Raw genomic sequence first — 18,331 nt, forward strand, 5'->3', positions numbered from 1 at the left:
GAAACTTTGGGTGCGGATTTCGGAGAATAGAGTTGTCCCCGAGGCTCGTATCCAACTTATTACGTTTAAGACATGCCATAGAAGGAAGGGTGAATCCTTACATACCTTTTCCGATTCATACACGTCTCCAAAATCAAGTTTCAAGTTCGCCAAAATCTACAATTTGGTCACAATTACCAAATGTTAATTGTAAGGCTTTAAGATTTCAATCTTAACCAATACTTGTCTACAAAAATTTGGGCAGCATCTCCCCTATAAATACACCATCCCCAAAATTCAACTTAGCTAATTTTTTAATCAACAACAATCCGGGAATTCAACCCGGCCAAACTATCAACACAATGACAACAACCATGACTACAAAACACAATATAACACAACTAGTCTTCTTTCCAACATAATGCAATAGCTTTCGTTCCAACTTCACATTTCCAAACCAATCTCAATGTTTTTACATTCATTACTAATCAAGATCATTACAATCTAATTCGGAAGCATTTCATATCATTTCTACCAAATATTCACAAGATATACAAAATATACAAACTTTCCACCAAAACCATAATCCATCCAAAACTTCAAATCTTCAATCTACATATTCATAACATATTTCCATCTTCCAATTTCATCAACCATAATCATAATTTGCACCTTAATAATTTCATTTTCATAATTACATAAATCTACCATAAAATCACAAAACTTCTCATAACCACTTAACAACCAATCTTTCATGCCAATATGGACTATTATCCTTCCAAATTCACCAACTAACATAATAATTCACATTTAAAACTCCACTTCTATAATTACATAAAAACTTCATTAAAATCATATAATTTCCTATAACTATTCCCAATAATTTTCCATGCCAACTTGAACCATTTTCTTCCATTTCCAATATAAATTTCACCATAACCACAACTAGAATACAACATAAAATTCAACTCATATTATTTATACAACAATATACATATATGTCCACTTACATATATGCACACCCACTTTGTAAACTTCCATATTTCCATAAATTCTACTCATTTCTACATACTACAACATAAACCAACCTTCATAACATAATAAAAAGGGATTAATTCTTACCTTTTTCTACAATCTTCTTCACTTGATCAAGTTGTCAACTTGAAGAAACAAGTGTTCTTTCTTCCAAAATAATTACACCAAGTTGTAAAGGACCCTTTAATTAGTAGGAATACCACAAGAAAATAATTTTTGGAACAATATTTCAAAGGGGCAAAAATCCAAGAGCTTGGCCGTATGGCCTTATCTCTTTTGCTCTTGTTTCTTTTGTTTCTCTCTTTCTCAATTGTCTTGAAACTTCTAAATGTTTCAAGACAATTTAATGATCCTTTATATTAATTATCACATGCGAAATTTATTAATTTTGTGGGCTTGGGCCATAAGATGGCCGGCCACCCCTCTCCTTTGGGCCTTAATTCGTTTTTTTATTTTTTTGGGCCAACTCGGTTGATCCCGAGTTGGGCCTAGCCCACTGACCTTTCGACCTTAAAACGTTCATATCTCCTTGTACCGATGTCACCTGGGAACCCACGACCTATGGTTGGAAAGATAATTCAATTATCTACAACTTATATTTCTTGGTATTTTCAAAATTCCAAACTTATAATACCGTTTTTGCCCCTAGAAGTCAGATCACCCGAAAACGTTTTCTTAAAAATATTCGTTTGGAGGACTTCCACTTTGATTTGGCCCAAGGGTCCTTCTTGAGTTGTGTTTAACTTCACATATGTGATTCATATGACTTTTCAGATATCCCAAAAAAAAATATCGATGTGTGGGCCCCACCTCAGCAAATAATCTGACGTTCAAAAATACGGGATATAACAGTTTTGTAAGCTTTTATAACAATGACGATGGATATGTTTTATAATGACAATGATGAAGTCAAAAATGAGAAAATGTCTACGATAGATACGTTGACGATATGTTCCTACCATGAATATGGCAATATGAGGTTTATGATTTTACTATATGTTTTCTCTTAACGCTACTCTTTATTGATAGCCTCGCCTTATAATTTTAGTTCCTTCAAGGTGAGACATGGCGATTATGATTATTCCATAATATAATCGGAGGTTACCGACCTTACGTCACCCCGATAGACTTATAGCATTTCTTGGGCTCTCCTGCATGTTGCTCATATGATATATGTATATGTATATGGGAAAAAGGGGCCAGAGCGCTATAGACGCTGATATATAAACATGATACATGTATATGCATATGGGGTAAGGGGAAAGGTAAGGCGCTATAGACGCACAGCCACCTGATCAGTTGGAGTATGATACATGATATCGTCCCGGACGCGGGATGCCCGGACGCGAGATATATGGGCGAGCCGACGTATTTCGGCGCTATGTGGGCGAGCCGACATTGTTCGGTGCTATGACATGACATGATATGATATGACATGACATGATATGATATGATATGATATGATACGATATGAGATGATATGATAAGATATGACATGACATGACCAGCTAAGTATGCATGGTATCCGCCCTCAGCGGCACTCATATGTACAGGTTACTCTTTTATTCTATGACATGTTTTATGTTTCCATGCAGTTATTATTCACACGCATATTTCTTACTATGTTACTATTCTTGCCTTACATACTCAGTACATTTCTCGTACTGACCCCTCTTCTTCGGGGGCTGCGTTCATGCCGCGCAGGTACACCCAAAGGATGCGAAGTTAACATAGAAGATGTTCCAGCGGAGTTGGTAGGCTCCACTTGTCCTGGAGTGCTGCCAAGTCAGAGTATATGTACTATGACGCTATGTTCGAGGTTAGAGACTTTGCAGACAGAGTCGTGGGTATAGAGTGTCGGTTCTGTCAGCAGCCTATGTGTCATTTTATGTTATGTTATAAAGTCCATATGATCCCAGATTATATTTGATTTGAGTACGATGAAAAAAAAAATTATGTATGTAATAGGAGTCAGAGGGTTCGCTCGGCCCTAAGTAAGGGTCAGGTGCCCATCACACCCTTGTAAGATCGGGGTGTGACAAAGTGGTATCAGAGCAGGTCGGTCTAAGGGGTTGTCTGCAAAGTCGTGTCCAGTAGAGTCCTGTTTATGGGTATGAAGCCGGCCACATTTATAAATAGGAGGCTGCAGGGCATCTAGGGATTGTTGACCTTCTTTTGTCTTAAGATCGTGCGATAGAGCCAAGTCATAGGAAAATGAAAATTCCTTACATAAGCCTTATATACGACGGAAGAAAGTGAATGGCGATCTGGAGAGCCACAGGGGTAAGTATTGACATTTTGTTATATCCCGTATTTTTTTACGTCAGATTATTTGTAAGCTGAGGTGGGGCCCACACATCGAGATTTTTTTTGGAACATGTGACAAGTCATATGAATCACATATGTGAAGTTAAACACAACTCAAGAAGGACCCTTGGGCCAAATCAAAGTGCAAGTCCTCCAAACGAATATTTTTAAGAAAACGTTTTCGGGTGATCTGACTTCTAGGAGCAAAAACAGTATTATAAGTTTGGAATTTGGAAAAATACCACGAAATAGAAGTTGTAGATAATTGAATTAGCTTTCCAACCATAGGTCGTGGGTTCCCAGGTGACATCGGTACAAGGAGATATGGACGTTTTAAGGTCTAAAGGTCAGTGGGCTAGGCCCAACTCGGGACCAACCGGGTTAGGCCCAAAAAAAAAATGAATGAAATTAAGGCCCAACCCATAGGGTGGCCGGCCATGGCTAGAAAAATAAGAAAAAAAAAGATCCAAGCCCAAGTAGAATTAATCATGTGATAAATGGATAAAATGCCACTTAATCATCCAAAAATCCCATAGAACCTTCAAGAAAAATTTAGAAGGAGAAAAACAAAGAAACAAGAGCAAGAACATAAGGGCCATACGGCCAAGCTCTTGAAATTTTGTCCCTTTGAAATCTTTCTCCAAAAATTATTTTCTTGTGGTATTTCCACTAATTCAAGGGTCCTTTACAACTTGGTGTAATTATTTTGGAAGAAAGAGCACTTGTTTCTTCAAGTTGACAACTTGGTCAAGTGAAAAAGATTGTAGAAAAAGGTAAGAATTAATCCCTTTTTATTATGTTATGAAGGTTGGTTTATGTTGTAGTATGTAGAAATGAGTAGAATTTATGGAAATATGGAAGTTTACAAAGTGGGTGTGCATATATGTAAGTGGACATATATGTATATTGTTGTATAAATAGTATGAGTTGAATTTTATGTTGTATTCTAGTTGTGGTTATGGTGAAATTTATATTGAAAATGGAAGAAAATGGTTCAAGTTGGCATGGAAAATTATTGGAAATAGTTATAGGAAATTATGTGATTTTAATGAAGTTTTTATGTAATTATAGAAGTGGAGTTTTAAATGTGAATTATTATGTTAGTTGGTGAATTTGGAAGGATAATAGTCCATATTGGCATGAAAGATTGGTTGTTAAGTGGTTATGAGAAGTTTTGTGATTTTATGGTAGATTTATGTAATTATGAAAATGAAATTATTAAGGTGCAAATTATGATTATGGTTGATGAAATTGGAAGATGGAAATATGTTATGAATATGTAGATTGAAGATTAGAAGTTTTGGATGGATTATGGTTTTGGTGGAAAGTTTGTATATTTTGTATATCTTGTGAATATTTGGTAGAAATGATATGAAATGCTTCCGAATTATATTGTAATGATCTTGATTTGTAATGAATGTAAAAACATTGAGATTGGTTTGGAAATGTGAAGTTGAACTGAAAGCTATTGCATTATGTTGGAAAGAAGACTAGTTGTGTTATATTGTGTTTTGTAGTCATGGTTGTTGTCATTGTGTTGATAGTTTGGCCGGGTTGAATTCCCGGATTGTTGTTGATAAAAAATTGGCTAAGTTGAATTTTGGGGATGGTGTATTTATAGGGGAGATGCTGCCCAAATTTTTGTAGACAAGTATTGGTTAAGATTGAAATCTTAAAGCCTTACAATTAACATTTGGTAATTGTGACCAAATTGTAGATTTTGGCGAACTTGAAACTTGATTTTGGAGACGTGTATGAAGCGGAAAAGGTATGTAAGGCTTCACCCTTCCTTCTATGGCATGTCTTAGACGTAATAAGTTGGATACGAGTCTCGGGGACAACTCCATTCTCCGGAATCCGCACCTAAAGTTTCCCCTTTTTCATTCAGTAGAATTGAATTAGAAATTGTGTAAAATATTGGAGAAACTTCCTAAACATCTAGAACTGGCATAAATATGACCCGACTACCTTAAAACCCTCACAAGTGACGTCATGAAATATAATGTACGTAAATTTGGTACGCCGCCTCATTTGACCCGAGGTGGGCCCATTGTTCCCGGATTTTCCCTATTGCTCCGTTTGACTTATTTTGGGAGTAGAATCCAAAGGAAACTTTTGATCCTCGTTCCGATTATCAAACGATAAGTACTGTACCATTCTAATGGAAATATGTATATGTATATAAAATATGTATATGTATATAAGATATGTAAAAGTATATAAGACATGTATATGTATATAAGATATATATATGTTTATAAAATATGTACATGATATACGTATATGTATACGATGAAAGATCCAGAGCGCTATAGACGCTGATATATGTATATGATACACGTATATGCATATGATAAAAGATCCAGAGCGCTATAGTCGCTGATATACGTACATGATACCAGTATATGTATATGATAAAAGATTCAGAGCGCTATAGACGCTGATATATGTACATGATGTATGCATATGTATACGGGGAAGATGGGAATAAGGGCAGAGCGTTATACACGCATATCCACCTGATCAGTTGGCATTACATGACATGATATCGTCCCGGACGCGGGATGTGTATTTATGGCTAAATGGATCGGCTGCCGACGCCTCGGCAATATGACATGTTCTATTTTTATATATATATGAACAAGAAAAGATTTTCAACGGAAAGCTAAGCTATGATATGATACGCTATGATGCGCTATGCCATGATATGATACGCTACGACAAGCTATGCTATGATATGATAAGCTATGCTATGATATGACAAGTTACGCTATGGCATGATACACTATGACACACTATACTATGACATTGACATGATATAACACGATACGACATGCTGTAGTAAGACATGACATTACACGATATAATATGCCATGATAAGACACGATAGGATACGACCTGATATGCCACGATAGGATACGACCTGATATGCCACGATAGGATACGATAGGACACGATACGACAAGATACGACATAATATAAGTTCTATTTTCTACGTTCATGGAGGGGAAACGTTTTTAAAAGGGAAAGACAAGCCATGCATGATAGCCGCCCAAAAAGGGGCCTTCCTATGTACAGGTTACTTTCTTGCCTCGTTATATGTCCTGTGACTCCATGATATTATTAATCGCACTCTATGTTATTGCTTGCATTGTCTTCCATGCCTTACATACTCGGTACACTATTCGTACTGACGTCCCTTCTTGTGGACGCTGCGTTTCATGCCGCGCAGGTCAGCAGACAGGTGGACGTGATCCTTAGAAGCTCTACCAGCCGCACTTGACAGCGCTCCAGTTGTTCCGGAGCCTCACTCCAGCGGTACTATTTTATGCATATACATTCGGGCTTGGTAGCACCCCGGCCCTTTCTATGTATAAGTGTACTACGTCTAGAGGCTCGTAGACAGATACGTACAGTCAGTCAGGTACATATATATGTATAGTGTTTTGGCATGTTAATATTGTTGTACAAGGTAATAACGGAGTTTATTAATTTATGTTCAAGGAAAAAAAATGGCTCGGTTTACACGGCTTGCTAAGAGGTACAGGTAATACGATAGATAAGGGGTGCTCGGTACAAGTATCGGGTACTCGTCACGGCCCCTAGTCGGGTCGTGACACATTTGTTCTGGAACTGGAAGCTCTGGACAGCTAGAATGTGTTATATAGCCGTATGTTCTGTGGTCTTGTCGATATCTGCTGCATACATATTGTAAATAATAAGAATGGTAAAGGAGATTCTGTCAGAATTGCTGGGTATGCTTAACAGGAAAAAGCGTGGAAAGGAAACATCGTAAACAGACAATAAGTGAGATGTGCCGCTTAGAGGAGCCACATATTTGGACATGGCATGAAGAAAAAAAAATTGTGAGAAAGACGATTAGTAGTCCGAACTGGCTGATAATCGGATATGCATAAGTAACGACGACGAAAGTATAATTGTTACCATCAGGAATCTGGGAATCCAGGACGAAAGATAATTATGCACGTAAGTGAAAAGTGAACATTGGGAATCAAAAAGGGTAAAATAGTAATTGCAAAAGAAAGGACGTGTTACGAAAATGTCCCGGAGCCTATAAAACTTCAGTTTGCTTCAGAACATGTAATAAAGGTCATGTGAGGAAGCGGACGCGAAAATATCAGTATTAAGGCACCGAATTCCAGTGAAGTTTCGAGGTTAAGCGTGCTAAGGTGAGAGAAATTTTAGGATGGGTGACCCCCTGGGAAGTATGCAAGAATTCTATAAATTGAGACATGAAAGGCAGATGAGAAGCTAGGGTAACCTAAGGGAAAATAGAGTATATGGGATGGTTGGAGACCATAAGAAGTCGCGCAAGACGAAGCAAACTAGATTGGCGAAGAGACAGAAAGTGCATTACAGCTCGGGAACTAGGATAGGCTTGAATAGCGTTTGGAAGTATTTTGTGGACTAGTAGATAGTAATTATATATATATATTTCATATGTGATTGTATCAGTGGGCATGTGAGTCTCAGTAACCGGCGCTACGGTAAAGAAGACATTAATCAAGTAAGAATATCATCAATGACAAGTAAAGATATGATTATGATTGTCGTTGAAATCAATGCTGAGTACAACACAAGAATAAAAGATTATGACGTACAAGGGGTGCATGAACTCAAGGTTGGAGGTCAGACAATGGATTTGCGAATGATATAAGTAAGACCCTAAAAGGGGGGAAGCAAGTAAGGAAAGCGTAAGTGAAGAGATTGAAACGACGAATTCCAATGTGTGACAAGTATAGGCCCTAAAATAAAAGTGAAATTTATACGGAACTGATACAGCCGTTATCGTTATACATTTCAGTATGGACATTAAGGGAATCGATGAAAGGAACGTATTAAGCTTAAATTGAAAGTGATATTTTTTGTAGAAACGAGCTCAATAAGATCCAGGGATTAGTCAGCAAAAAAAAATAACAATAATAATTTATGAGAAATAAAAGAATCGAGCGATATTCCAATAAAGGGGGCGAATATTAACAAGATATTGGAGTAACAAACATACTTGTTATGGTATAACGGGATGTACCCGAGAATAAGATTATGGACAGACTACAAGACTAGTATGAACATTCGAGAACGAATGTTTCTAAGGGGGGAAGGATGTTACACCCCGGAAAAATTTGGCGTTACCAAAAACTGTAGACGGCTTAGAATGGGCCAAAGGGCCAATACAGCGCGAACGCGCCGCCAACGTGGCGCGAACGCGCTGAACAAAAATCTGAAAATCAATTTCAGAATGAAGGTTGTGTTATAAGAAGGTAATAATGGCATATATATATGACATTTGGAGACCATATGGTGTAAATTAGATCATATGTTAATTGACGAAAAGCCCTCGTTGCTGCAAGCTAAGTGGGGCCCACATGTCAAAGTTTTATAAAGGACATATGAAGATGCATACGAGTAGTATATGAAAAGTTGAGCAAGTCCTAAGAAGGACCCATAAGCCAAAAATGGGCATAAGTCCTCCAAAAGGACGGTTTAAGGAAACGTTTTCGAATGATCTGATTTGTAAGGGCAAAAACGGCATTATAAGTTTGGAATTTGGGACAACCCCCAGAAATAAAAGTTGTAGATAATTGAAAGAGCTTTCTAACCATAGGTCGTGGGCCCTCATACGATATCGGGATCAAGAGTTATGACCGGTTTACTGAACGAACATCCAGTCAGAAAATTTAACCCTGCGCGAACGCGCAGAAGGAATTTATTTAACTCTGCGCGATCGCGCCAGAAGGAAGCGCGATCGCGCTGAACACTTTTCCAGCTGCTTCTGGCAGCTTCCAAAACAATTATAAAGAGGGGGAGGCCCCCTCATTTTCAGCCCAAAACCCCGAAAAACACCCTAAAAACTCTCCAAAAATCTGGAGAGTTCTCCCCAACCCTCCACCAAAATTTTGCCCAAACCAGGTATAAATTCCAAATTTTAGTCCGGGGAGCGTATAATTATTGGTGCAGAATCGTATAACAGTGTGTGGTGGCCTAAATTTAGCGTGGAAAAGTGGAGATTAAGCAATATTAAAGGGAGAAAGGTATGAATCTCTTTCTAATTGTGCTAATACCGGTTTATTTATGAAGAATACGCGATTAAATAATTGTATACTGAGTTAATTAGTTATGAAAGTTGGAAAACAACGTGTGGGCTGTTTTATGAGATATTTTGGAGTTGAAAACATTATAATTGATGTTGGTATTGTTGTTGTTGTTGTTGTTGGCTGCTGAATTAAAAATTTGGGCTAGGCATATAAACAGGGGAGATGCTGCCCGATTTTCGGTAGAATATAAAATAGTATAATTTGAATTATGGTGCAAGTGTACGATGAAAAGGCTAACATTAGTGTGAATTATCTTAAATGTAGACTTACAAGCTCGGACACATAAGCGTAGCTAATAGGACGTGAAACAGGTATTTTAAGGCTCGTCCCTTTCTTTCAAAGGCATGATTCCTAACGTTATGAATTTATAGATGTTCCATATTTTCCTTGTCTTTAAAGGTTAGAAGTCTATGGTTCCAAGGCAATGATTATTTTTCCGATAACCCGTCAATGTCTTCCAAAATGTCCGTATTTTTTTTCAAAACAAAAGGTTTATGGTTTTGTAAGCTTTTATAACAATGACGATGGATATGTTTTATAATGACAATGATGAAGTCAAAAATGAGAAAATGTCTACGATAGATACGTTGACGATATGTTCCTACCATGAATATGGCAATATGAGGTTTATGATTTTACTATATGTTTTCTCTTAACGCTACTCTTTATTGATAGCCTCGCCTTATAATTTTAGTTCCTTCAAGGTGAGACATGGCGATTATGATTATTCCATAATATAATCGGAGGTTACCGACCTTACGTCACCCCGATAGACTTATAGCATTTCTTGGGCTCTCCTGCATGTTGCTCATATGATATATGTATATGTATATGGGAAAAAGGGGCCAGAGCGCTATAGACGCTGATATATAAACATGATACATGTATATGCATATGGGGTAAGGGGAAAGGTAAGGCGCTATAGACGCACATCCACCTGATCAGTTGGAGTATGATACATGATATCGTCCCGGACGCGGGATATATGGGCGAGCCGACGTATTTCGGCGCTATGTGGGCGAGCCGACATTGTTCGGTGCTATGACATGACATGATATGATATGACATGACATGATATGATATGATATGATATGATACGATATGATATGAGATGATATGATAAGATATGACATGACATGACATGACCAGCTAAGTATGCATGGTATCCGCCCTCAACGGCACTCATATGTACAGGTTACTCTTTTATTCTATGACATGTTTTATGTTTCCATGCAGTTATTATTCACACGCATATTTCTTACTATGTTACTATTCTTGCCTTACATACTCAGTACATTTCTCGTACTGACCCCTCTTCTTCGGGGGCTGCGTTCATGCCGCGCAGGTACACCCAAAGGATGCGAAGTTAACATAGAAGATGTTCCAGCGGAGTTGGTAGGCTCCACTTGTCCTGGAGTGCTGCCAAGTCAGAGTATATGTACTATGACGCTATGTTCGAGGTTAGAGACTTTGCAGACAGAGTCGTGGGTATAGAGTGTCGGTTCTGTCAGCAGCCTATGTGTCATTTTATGTTATGTTATAAAGTCCATATGATCACAGATTATATTTGATTTGAGTACGATGAAAAAAAAATTATGTATGTAATAGGAGTCAGAGGGTTCGCTCGGCCCTAAGTAAGGGTCGGGTGCCCATCACACCCTTGTAAGATCGGGGTGTGACAGCTACACCCAGAATCTACAATGACATTCATAGCTTTAGACTCTAGTTAGTGTGTGTACTGATATGAGACGATTAGCATGTTGTGTATAGCTGCTACTGATATGTAAGACTACCATTTGGTAATTAATAAAAAATCATTTAATTACCAAAAATAAAAATAAATAGCATTTTATTATGTGCTAAAATATATATATATATATATATATATATATATATATATATATATATATATATATATATATATATATAGCACTTGCAAAATGCAAATTTAAGTAATGCATGAATAGGAATTTAATTATCATTAAGGTCATAAACTGCTACGTGGGTTGATTAAGGCAAAATGGCAAATTGGACTTTATTACAAAGAATTAAGGTCATGTACTGCTACATGGGTTGATTAAGCCAAAACGGCAAAATAGCCTTTATTGCAATGGTCAAGTCTATTTTATGATGCTTTTATTAATTCATTTAGTTAATATATTTTGTACAAAAATGAATAAAAAATTGTAAAAAAAAAAGAAAAAAGATAGATAGGAATGGTGGTCATAGAGAGATGCCACATCACCTTATTTATGCATAACTTTATATTATATATATAGATATATAGATAGCAGTGCTTTATTTTATTACTAGCAAACTATGCCCGTGCGATGCACGAGACCCAACATGATTAATTTGGTTACTCACTTTAGTTAGTCTTTATGGTTTGTACATTTTGCAAAGGATATTACGATTCTCCTTAGTGAGTCTCCATATTTTATTTCTATTCCTCTTATTTTTCCCCTTAATTTCTCAAATGTTGTTAAAATTTGTCTTATTTTAGTTATGTCAGCCTCTTTTAATATTTAGTAAGTTGACAATTCAAATATCCTGCATGTCAAGTTTATAATCACAAGATTCAAAGGATATTTTATTATATTATACACATTTTTAATTTAAAACCAAAAAATTCAAAAGTCTATCTTTATTTCTTAAACTCCGTGTCTAGTCAAACTTAGACACTTAAATTGAGACACAGGGAGTATATGCCAAATGAAGGAAATGAAAGGACAATTGAACACTGCGGAGGTAGAATTAATGTTAAACTTCTGAAATGTACAAATGTTAGTCCCTGCTTAGAGTACAATTTCATGTGCTTACTATCATTGCACTATACTAACTGAGGTGTTTGATGTAACATTAATGTAGTTATAATTGCACTAAGTACAATTCAACAACTAAATAAAAAAAAAAAAAAAATTCCCTATAAGACAGAAATTAAAATGTAAAAACTTTGAAATGAATTCAAAATTCAAGGCTAAAAGAAAAACAAACGCATAAGAAGGGTAAGAGGAAGAGGAAAATAGTTGTTCAAGATGCAAATTTACTTTTTTTCTTGCAATTGATTAACACAAGGGTCAAAGCTACGGAAATTTGTAGAGAGTATATGTCAAATGAAGGAAATAAAAAGACAATTGAGATAATGCGGACTTGTGGGACTTAATTTTTTTTTTTATAAATGTAAAGAAAAACAATAATCAGAGAATGCAAAGGAGAGTAAAATAAAAGAAAGACACTCCTTCCATTCACTTTTACTTGTCCACTACTTAAAAAATAAATTTTCACTTTTGCCTGTCTACGTTAACATATCAAGTCGAAGAAAAAAAATCTTTTTATTTTACCCTTCACATTAATCCTCATTTTCAAATCATTTTCTAAGGCTATTGAGACTATACACCAATCAATATGGATATTATGATAAAATATGCACTTTATTTATTAATTCTTAAAGAGCGTACATAGTCAAAAATGAATAAATAAAAGTGTACGGAGGGAATAAATATGCGTCACTCAAAAGAAGAGAATTAAATTGAAGTGCATACGTATATACATAAGAAGAGAATAAACATTTAGTATCATGACATATATCTAAGTGGTATCAAAAGTAGTTAATTAACGTGTACAATTTATATAATTTTTAGTACCAATTTGCATTGCAATGTTGGTCCTCCCTTCACGTTTATATATGGTAGAAATATGCTTTTAGCAATATGGTTGGTGATTTAATTCACTAGTCCGCTTACAGTTTAATTACTTTACCAAAAAAAAGGCATAATTAAGTTTCTTTTTTTACTTAAAAAAAAAAGGGACTAACCGACCAATAATTAATCCACAGCCAACTTTGACCACCAAAAATTAAATAATTATAATTGGGAGCGAGTTGGTACAATTTTATATTGCACCAATAGTAATAGTATTTTAATTTAGAAGAACTGCAAAACTCTCAAGACACGATGGATTACTATACACTTTATGTGTTGGGATTAATCTTTGCCTGCAGTTTGCTCTTTGTTCTATCAAAAATACACAGCAAAAAGCTTCCACCAGGTCCATCCCCATGGCCAATTATTGGAAACCTTCACTTGTTAGGTGCAAAACCTCATATATCACTAGCCAATCTTGCAAAAATTTATGGTCCAATCATGAGTTTAAGATTAGGCCAAATAACCACAGTGGTCATTTCTTCATCATCCATGGCAAAACAAGTCCTCAAAAATCAAGATCAAGCGTTTTCAACTAGATTTATTCCTAATGCCCTTCAAGCACACAACCATTACAAATTTTCTGTGCCATGGCTTCCTATTTGTCCTCAATGGAGAATACTGAGGAGAATCTTGAACACCAATATTCTCTCTTCCAATAGGCTTGATGCAAATCAACATCTAAGATCTCAAAAGGTGAAAGAATTGATTGCTTATTGCACAAAATGTAGTCAAGAAGGTGCAGCTTTGGATGTAGGTCAAGCTGCTTTCAAGACGAATCTCAATTTGTTGTCCAACACCATTTTCTCCAAGGACTTGGCTGACCCTTTCTCGAATTCCGAGGTAGAGCTCAAGAACTTGATAGTGACACCCTAACCCCCATTTTGATTACTAAACAGTGCATTAGATATACTAGAGAATAGTTGATCTAACTGTTTGTGACGCTTTTCTGGAATTCAAAGGTTGATCTAACTTTGATTTTTCTAAGTTACGATTCTTGAAGGACTTGCGTTTGAATGACTGTGAGAATCTTCAAACACTCCCATCAGTATCAAATTTAGAGAATCTTGAAACTCTCGAACTTAGGAATCAATATGATACCTTTAATTATTTCTAGTTTTAACTTTTTTTGTCTTAAGACGGTTAGTTGAATATGTTACACTATTAATATAACGGTAGATCAACCTGGTTGTGACACATTAACCCCTCGTTACTTTTTCTGTATTGAATGTGCATTGAATATGTTACTTTTGACATAGTTGTTTAACTCTTTACGAGTCTTTTCTTGGATTCAAAGGTAGAGCTCAAGGAAGTAATTTGGAGCATCATGGCTGAGGCTGGGAAGCCTAACCTAGTGGATTTTTTCCCTATACTTGAAAGGATTGATCCTCAAGGGATAAGGCGTCGCATAACCATTCAATTTGGTAAGTTATTTAAGCTTTTCGATGATTTGATCGATGAGCGATTGGAAGAAAAAAGAAGGGGATGCAGTGAAAAGAGTGATGTTTTGAAAGTGCTCCTCAACATCAGTGCAAAAAATCCTGAAGAGATAGATCAAAATCACATCAAGTCCATGTTCCTGGTTTGTGCTCCTCTTTTATCGAGTAAATTACTTTAAATTTCAAAGTTGCAAATTTTGATCCTTACTCAATTTTTTCAAAAAAGGGGTATAAATAAAAGAAAACAGTATGTACTTGTTTAAAATGCATATTGTTTGCTAAGCTGAAATTGTAAATAATAATCTATGATAGTTTCTTTTTAATTGCATCGTTTATAATATGTTCTTTTTGTGCAAATTGTTCTTTCCTTCAGCAGTGTCTTGTATCCACCTAGCAAAATGACATAGTATTGTAAGTATTTTTCTCAATTGAAAGAGAGAAAAGAATACAAAAGAAAAAAACTCTTATACTAAGCTTGTCATAATATATTTTTGAGAGAACTGCAAATGTTACAGGACCTATTTGCTGCCGGTACTGATACAACTACAAGCACATTAGAATGGGCAATGGCAGAACTACTTAGACAACCAGAAATTATGAAGAAAGTCCAAGTTGAGCTTGCAGAAGTCATTGGAAAAGGAAAATCGGTAGAAGAAACTGATGCCCCTCGACTTCCTTACTTGCAATGCATTATCAAAGAAACTTTAAGAATGCACCCACCATTTCCGTTACTACTCCCACGCAAAGTGGAGCAAGATGTTGAATTGTGTGACTACATTATCCCGAAGGGATCACAAGTACTAATTAACGCATGGGCGATTGGTCGAGATTCCACTTTCTGGGAGGACCCTTTAGTGTTTAAACCCGAGAGGTTTTGGAATTCAGATTTGGATATGCGAGGGAAAGATTTTGAATTGATTCCATTTGGTGTGGGCCGAAGAATATGCCCTGGCTTACCACTAGCATTGAGAATGGTCCCAGTAATGTTGGGGTCAATCTTGAATTCCTTTAATTGGAAACTTGAAGAAGACATTGGGCAAGAAGAATTGGCCATGGAGGAGAAGTTTGGTATCACCTTAGCCAAAGCCCATCCTTTGCGAGCTATTCCATCTCCTATTCTTGAAGTTGCCTGATTTTATATATATATATATAAAGACACTAGATGGGCATGAAACGTGCTTACATTTTAAAATAGCAAATGCATAAAGATACACAACTATAAGTATTTTCAGCTACATTGGCGTAAAAACATGTCGAATAAGTACTGTAAACTGTTGGTGTAACTTGTAAGAGTATGTCGAATAAGTACTTAACTTTACACTGGAGAAAGCCTTTCATAGGTCCTATAGGCATTTTACATATCCCAAGCAAAATAACATTAGTAATGTGTAAACTCGGGTAATCCAAGAACTGAACTACCACAAGCTATATTTTGTTTCCCTCATTCTTTAAAGCTATAGATCCTTAAGTTGTGTTTGTAGTCGTCGTGTACCACTGTCCGAGGTCTCCAAATCTGCACAACCAGATCACAATATTACATAAACATACGTAGGCAATATATCTAAAAGACAAAATTTGATTTCAAGTCCAAAATCTAAATAAAGTGAACATATTTTATCAATTACCACCTGAATTTGATGTATCTAATGTCTCTGTTAGCTTGGCAGAGAGGTTTTATGTGATGGTCCAAATATGAATTTGGTATACAAAGGTGCAACTGCTTTTTCTTGAAGATGTAATAGCAAAAAATTTGGCAGCCTTTTCCCGTGAATGGATACCAACAACGAAACTCGACTAAGACATCATGATATTATAAGCAGTGTGAGATCTATTGCAGGATCTCCTCTCAAACGCTTGTATCACTCAAATGAAAAATGGGAATGATCATTTTGAAAATCTGTTTTAATTCTTTTGACTTATACTCAGCCTTGGACATTAAAGACCAGATAAAAGGACATTGACTTACTACCATGCTCACTAAGGGTGCCTCAATCCAACAACTTAAGGATTTTACCATCAAACATGTTTCTCGATATATAGTTGGACTAATAAATAAGTGGATAAAAAAGAGGTTGTGTGTGTAAACAGAGAATGAACATCCTGCCAGGGTAAGAACGGTATAAAAGATTGGCAAGCTAAGAACATACCTGAGCATACTGTTGATAAACAGGAACAGTATAGATCCATAGTATTAGCATTAGTTTTCATCATCATCCAACACCAACACTAATATAACCTCAAAACCAACAACTACTTTTAAGAACCAATTTTACTCATGACTTTAATAATTTCCTTCTTTATATAGACAGAGTTATGAAACTTTGTCCTATTTTGCTTGGGATTGACTCTTCTACAGTTATATTTATATTATTAGGACTTCGTTAAAAAAAAAATAAAAAAATTTGATCCCTTATATTTTGGCCTCAGCTTTAAAGTAGTCACCCACTTTACATAGTTGATGAACATGCACCCTTATTTTTGACCGAAGCTTCAAAATAGTCCCCCACTTTACTGTTTTCGTCCTTTAAGTTAATAAAAATGCTCCCTTATGTTTGATAGTAGGTTCAAAATAGTCCCCCACTTAGCTGTTTTCGTCCTTTAAGTTAATACAAATGCTCCCTTATGTTTGACAGTTGGTTCAAAATAGTCCCCCACTAAACTGTTTTGGAAAATCGTCACTAGCAAAATATCGATACACGCAAAACCCATGGACAAAACCAAGAGGAAGCCCAATATTTTATTTACGAAAGCTGACGGACTTCCATCTGTTATTTTCTAGCAATAATGTATAAGATTTAATATTTTTTAAGAAAAATATGACAGACGACCATCGGTTAATTTCCCTCCATCTTTTTACTGTTAATACTGGAAAATATGTCTGTTAATTAACAAGATACTTCACTTCCTCATCAACAGCTAATTAGAGGTGGGCTCAAGATTTAAATATTTTGAGTTCTGGATTCTAGCCTTTTTAAGTTACTGATTCAGCTGAACCCGATATATATAGGCTAGCTCTGCCTCTGAATGCGGGGACGACAAATAAAAACACAAGAGTCGAATAAGGGGCTATCAACATCACAAATATATAACATCCATACATACAACTCAATTCACAAGGGGAAAAAGGCACCAAACAACTTGATAGTCCCGACTCCAAAAACATAAATAGTCCCTAGAACTGGATAGAGGGTAGTGCAATCAATGAGTCATTACAACACAAATCGATCATTCATACCACTGAGACTATCTATCAATAGCTTTAATTTGGTTCAAACTGTGTAATTTGTTTTAAAAAATCAATACAATGTATACAATTATTAAGTTAGAATGTCGGTGACTCGAATAGATTACCCTTGCTCTGCCTTTTAAGTGGGGTACAATTCTTGTATTAATAGAACAAATTAAACATGTTCAAGTGACTTAAACAAATTATAAAAACCAACAACCAAGGTTGTATTTTTGTTTTTGTTCAAACAGTTGCTTTAGGGTTCAAAAACTGAAATTTTGCACTAACTCCGATAATTTTTTCTTCTTCTTTCAAATATCAGGAACCAAGCTTGAAATTTTGTGTTAAAAAATTATTCCTTTAAGGGTTCAGATTAAAGACCTAAAATTTGCTTTGACAAACACAATGGAGAAAAAACTAAAGGAAACAGAGGAAATCTATTCAATTATACATAATACATAATAAAAATAAAAATAGAAATTGCAAATGTGGAATCTATTCAATTACGTTTAAAGGTGTAGAGAGTTG

At 35.8% G+C, this 18,331-nt stretch overlaps 1 protein-coding gene and 2 long non-coding RNA genes across 3 annotated transcripts; 2 read left to right on the forward strand and 1 right to left on the reverse strand.

Annotated features, from left to right (window-relative positions):
* The first annotated feature begins 3,719 nt into the window (after positions 1–3,719).
* Positions 3,720–6,678, forward strand: LOC132610775 (uncharacterized). The gene is made up of 3 exons (XR_009571286.1): positions 3,720–4,094; positions 5,039–5,089; positions 6,554–6,678. It is a non-coding gene; the product is annotated as an uncharacterized LOC132610775 (long non-coding RNA).
* Positions 6,679–13,346: 6,668 nt separating this feature from the next.
* Positions 13,347–16,027, forward strand: LOC132610859 (geraniol 8-hydroxylase-like). The gene is made up of 3 exons (XM_060325261.1): positions 13,347–13,981; positions 14,436–14,720; positions 15,093–16,027. The coding sequence occupies exons 1-3, from the start codon at positions 13,391–13,393 to the stop codon at positions 15,708–15,710; spliced, it is 1,494 nt and encodes a 497-aa protein (XP_060181244.1). The 5' UTR covers positions 13,347–13,390; the 3' UTR covers positions 15,711–16,027.
* Positions 15,762–16,957, reverse strand: LOC132610860 (uncharacterized). The gene is made up of 2 exons (XR_009571336.1): positions 16,725–16,957; positions 15,762–16,090 (listed from the first exon to the last, which is right to left on the reverse strand). It is a non-coding gene; the product is annotated as an uncharacterized LOC132610860 (long non-coding RNA).
* Between the last annotated feature and the right edge of the window lie 1,374 nt (positions 16,958–18,331).

Source organism: Lycium barbarum, chromosome 9, assembly GCF_019175385.1.
Source record: "Lycium barbarum isolate Lr01 chromosome 9, ASM1917538v2, whole genome shotgun sequence".
NCBI classification, from domain to species: domain Eukaryota; kingdom Viridiplantae; phylum Streptophyta; class Magnoliopsida; order Solanales; family Solanaceae; genus Lycium; species Lycium barbarum.

What these genes read in the sequence shown, in the direction of transcription:
- LOC132610859 (XM_060325261.1), top strand. Translation starts at nt 13,391, where the DNA reads ATGGATTACTATACACTTTATGTGTTGGGATTAATCTTTGCCTGCAGT. An exon ending in ACCCTTTCTCGAATTCCGAG is followed by an intron (nt 13,982 to 14,435) that starts GTAGAGCTCAAG and finishes TTGGATTCAAAG; the next exon opens with GTAGAGCTCAAGGAAGTAAT. An exon ending in ACATCAAGTCCATGTTCCTG is followed by an intron (nt 14,721 to 15,092) that starts GTTTGTGCTCCT and finishes CAAATGTTACAG; the next exon opens with GACCTATTTGCTGCCGGTAC.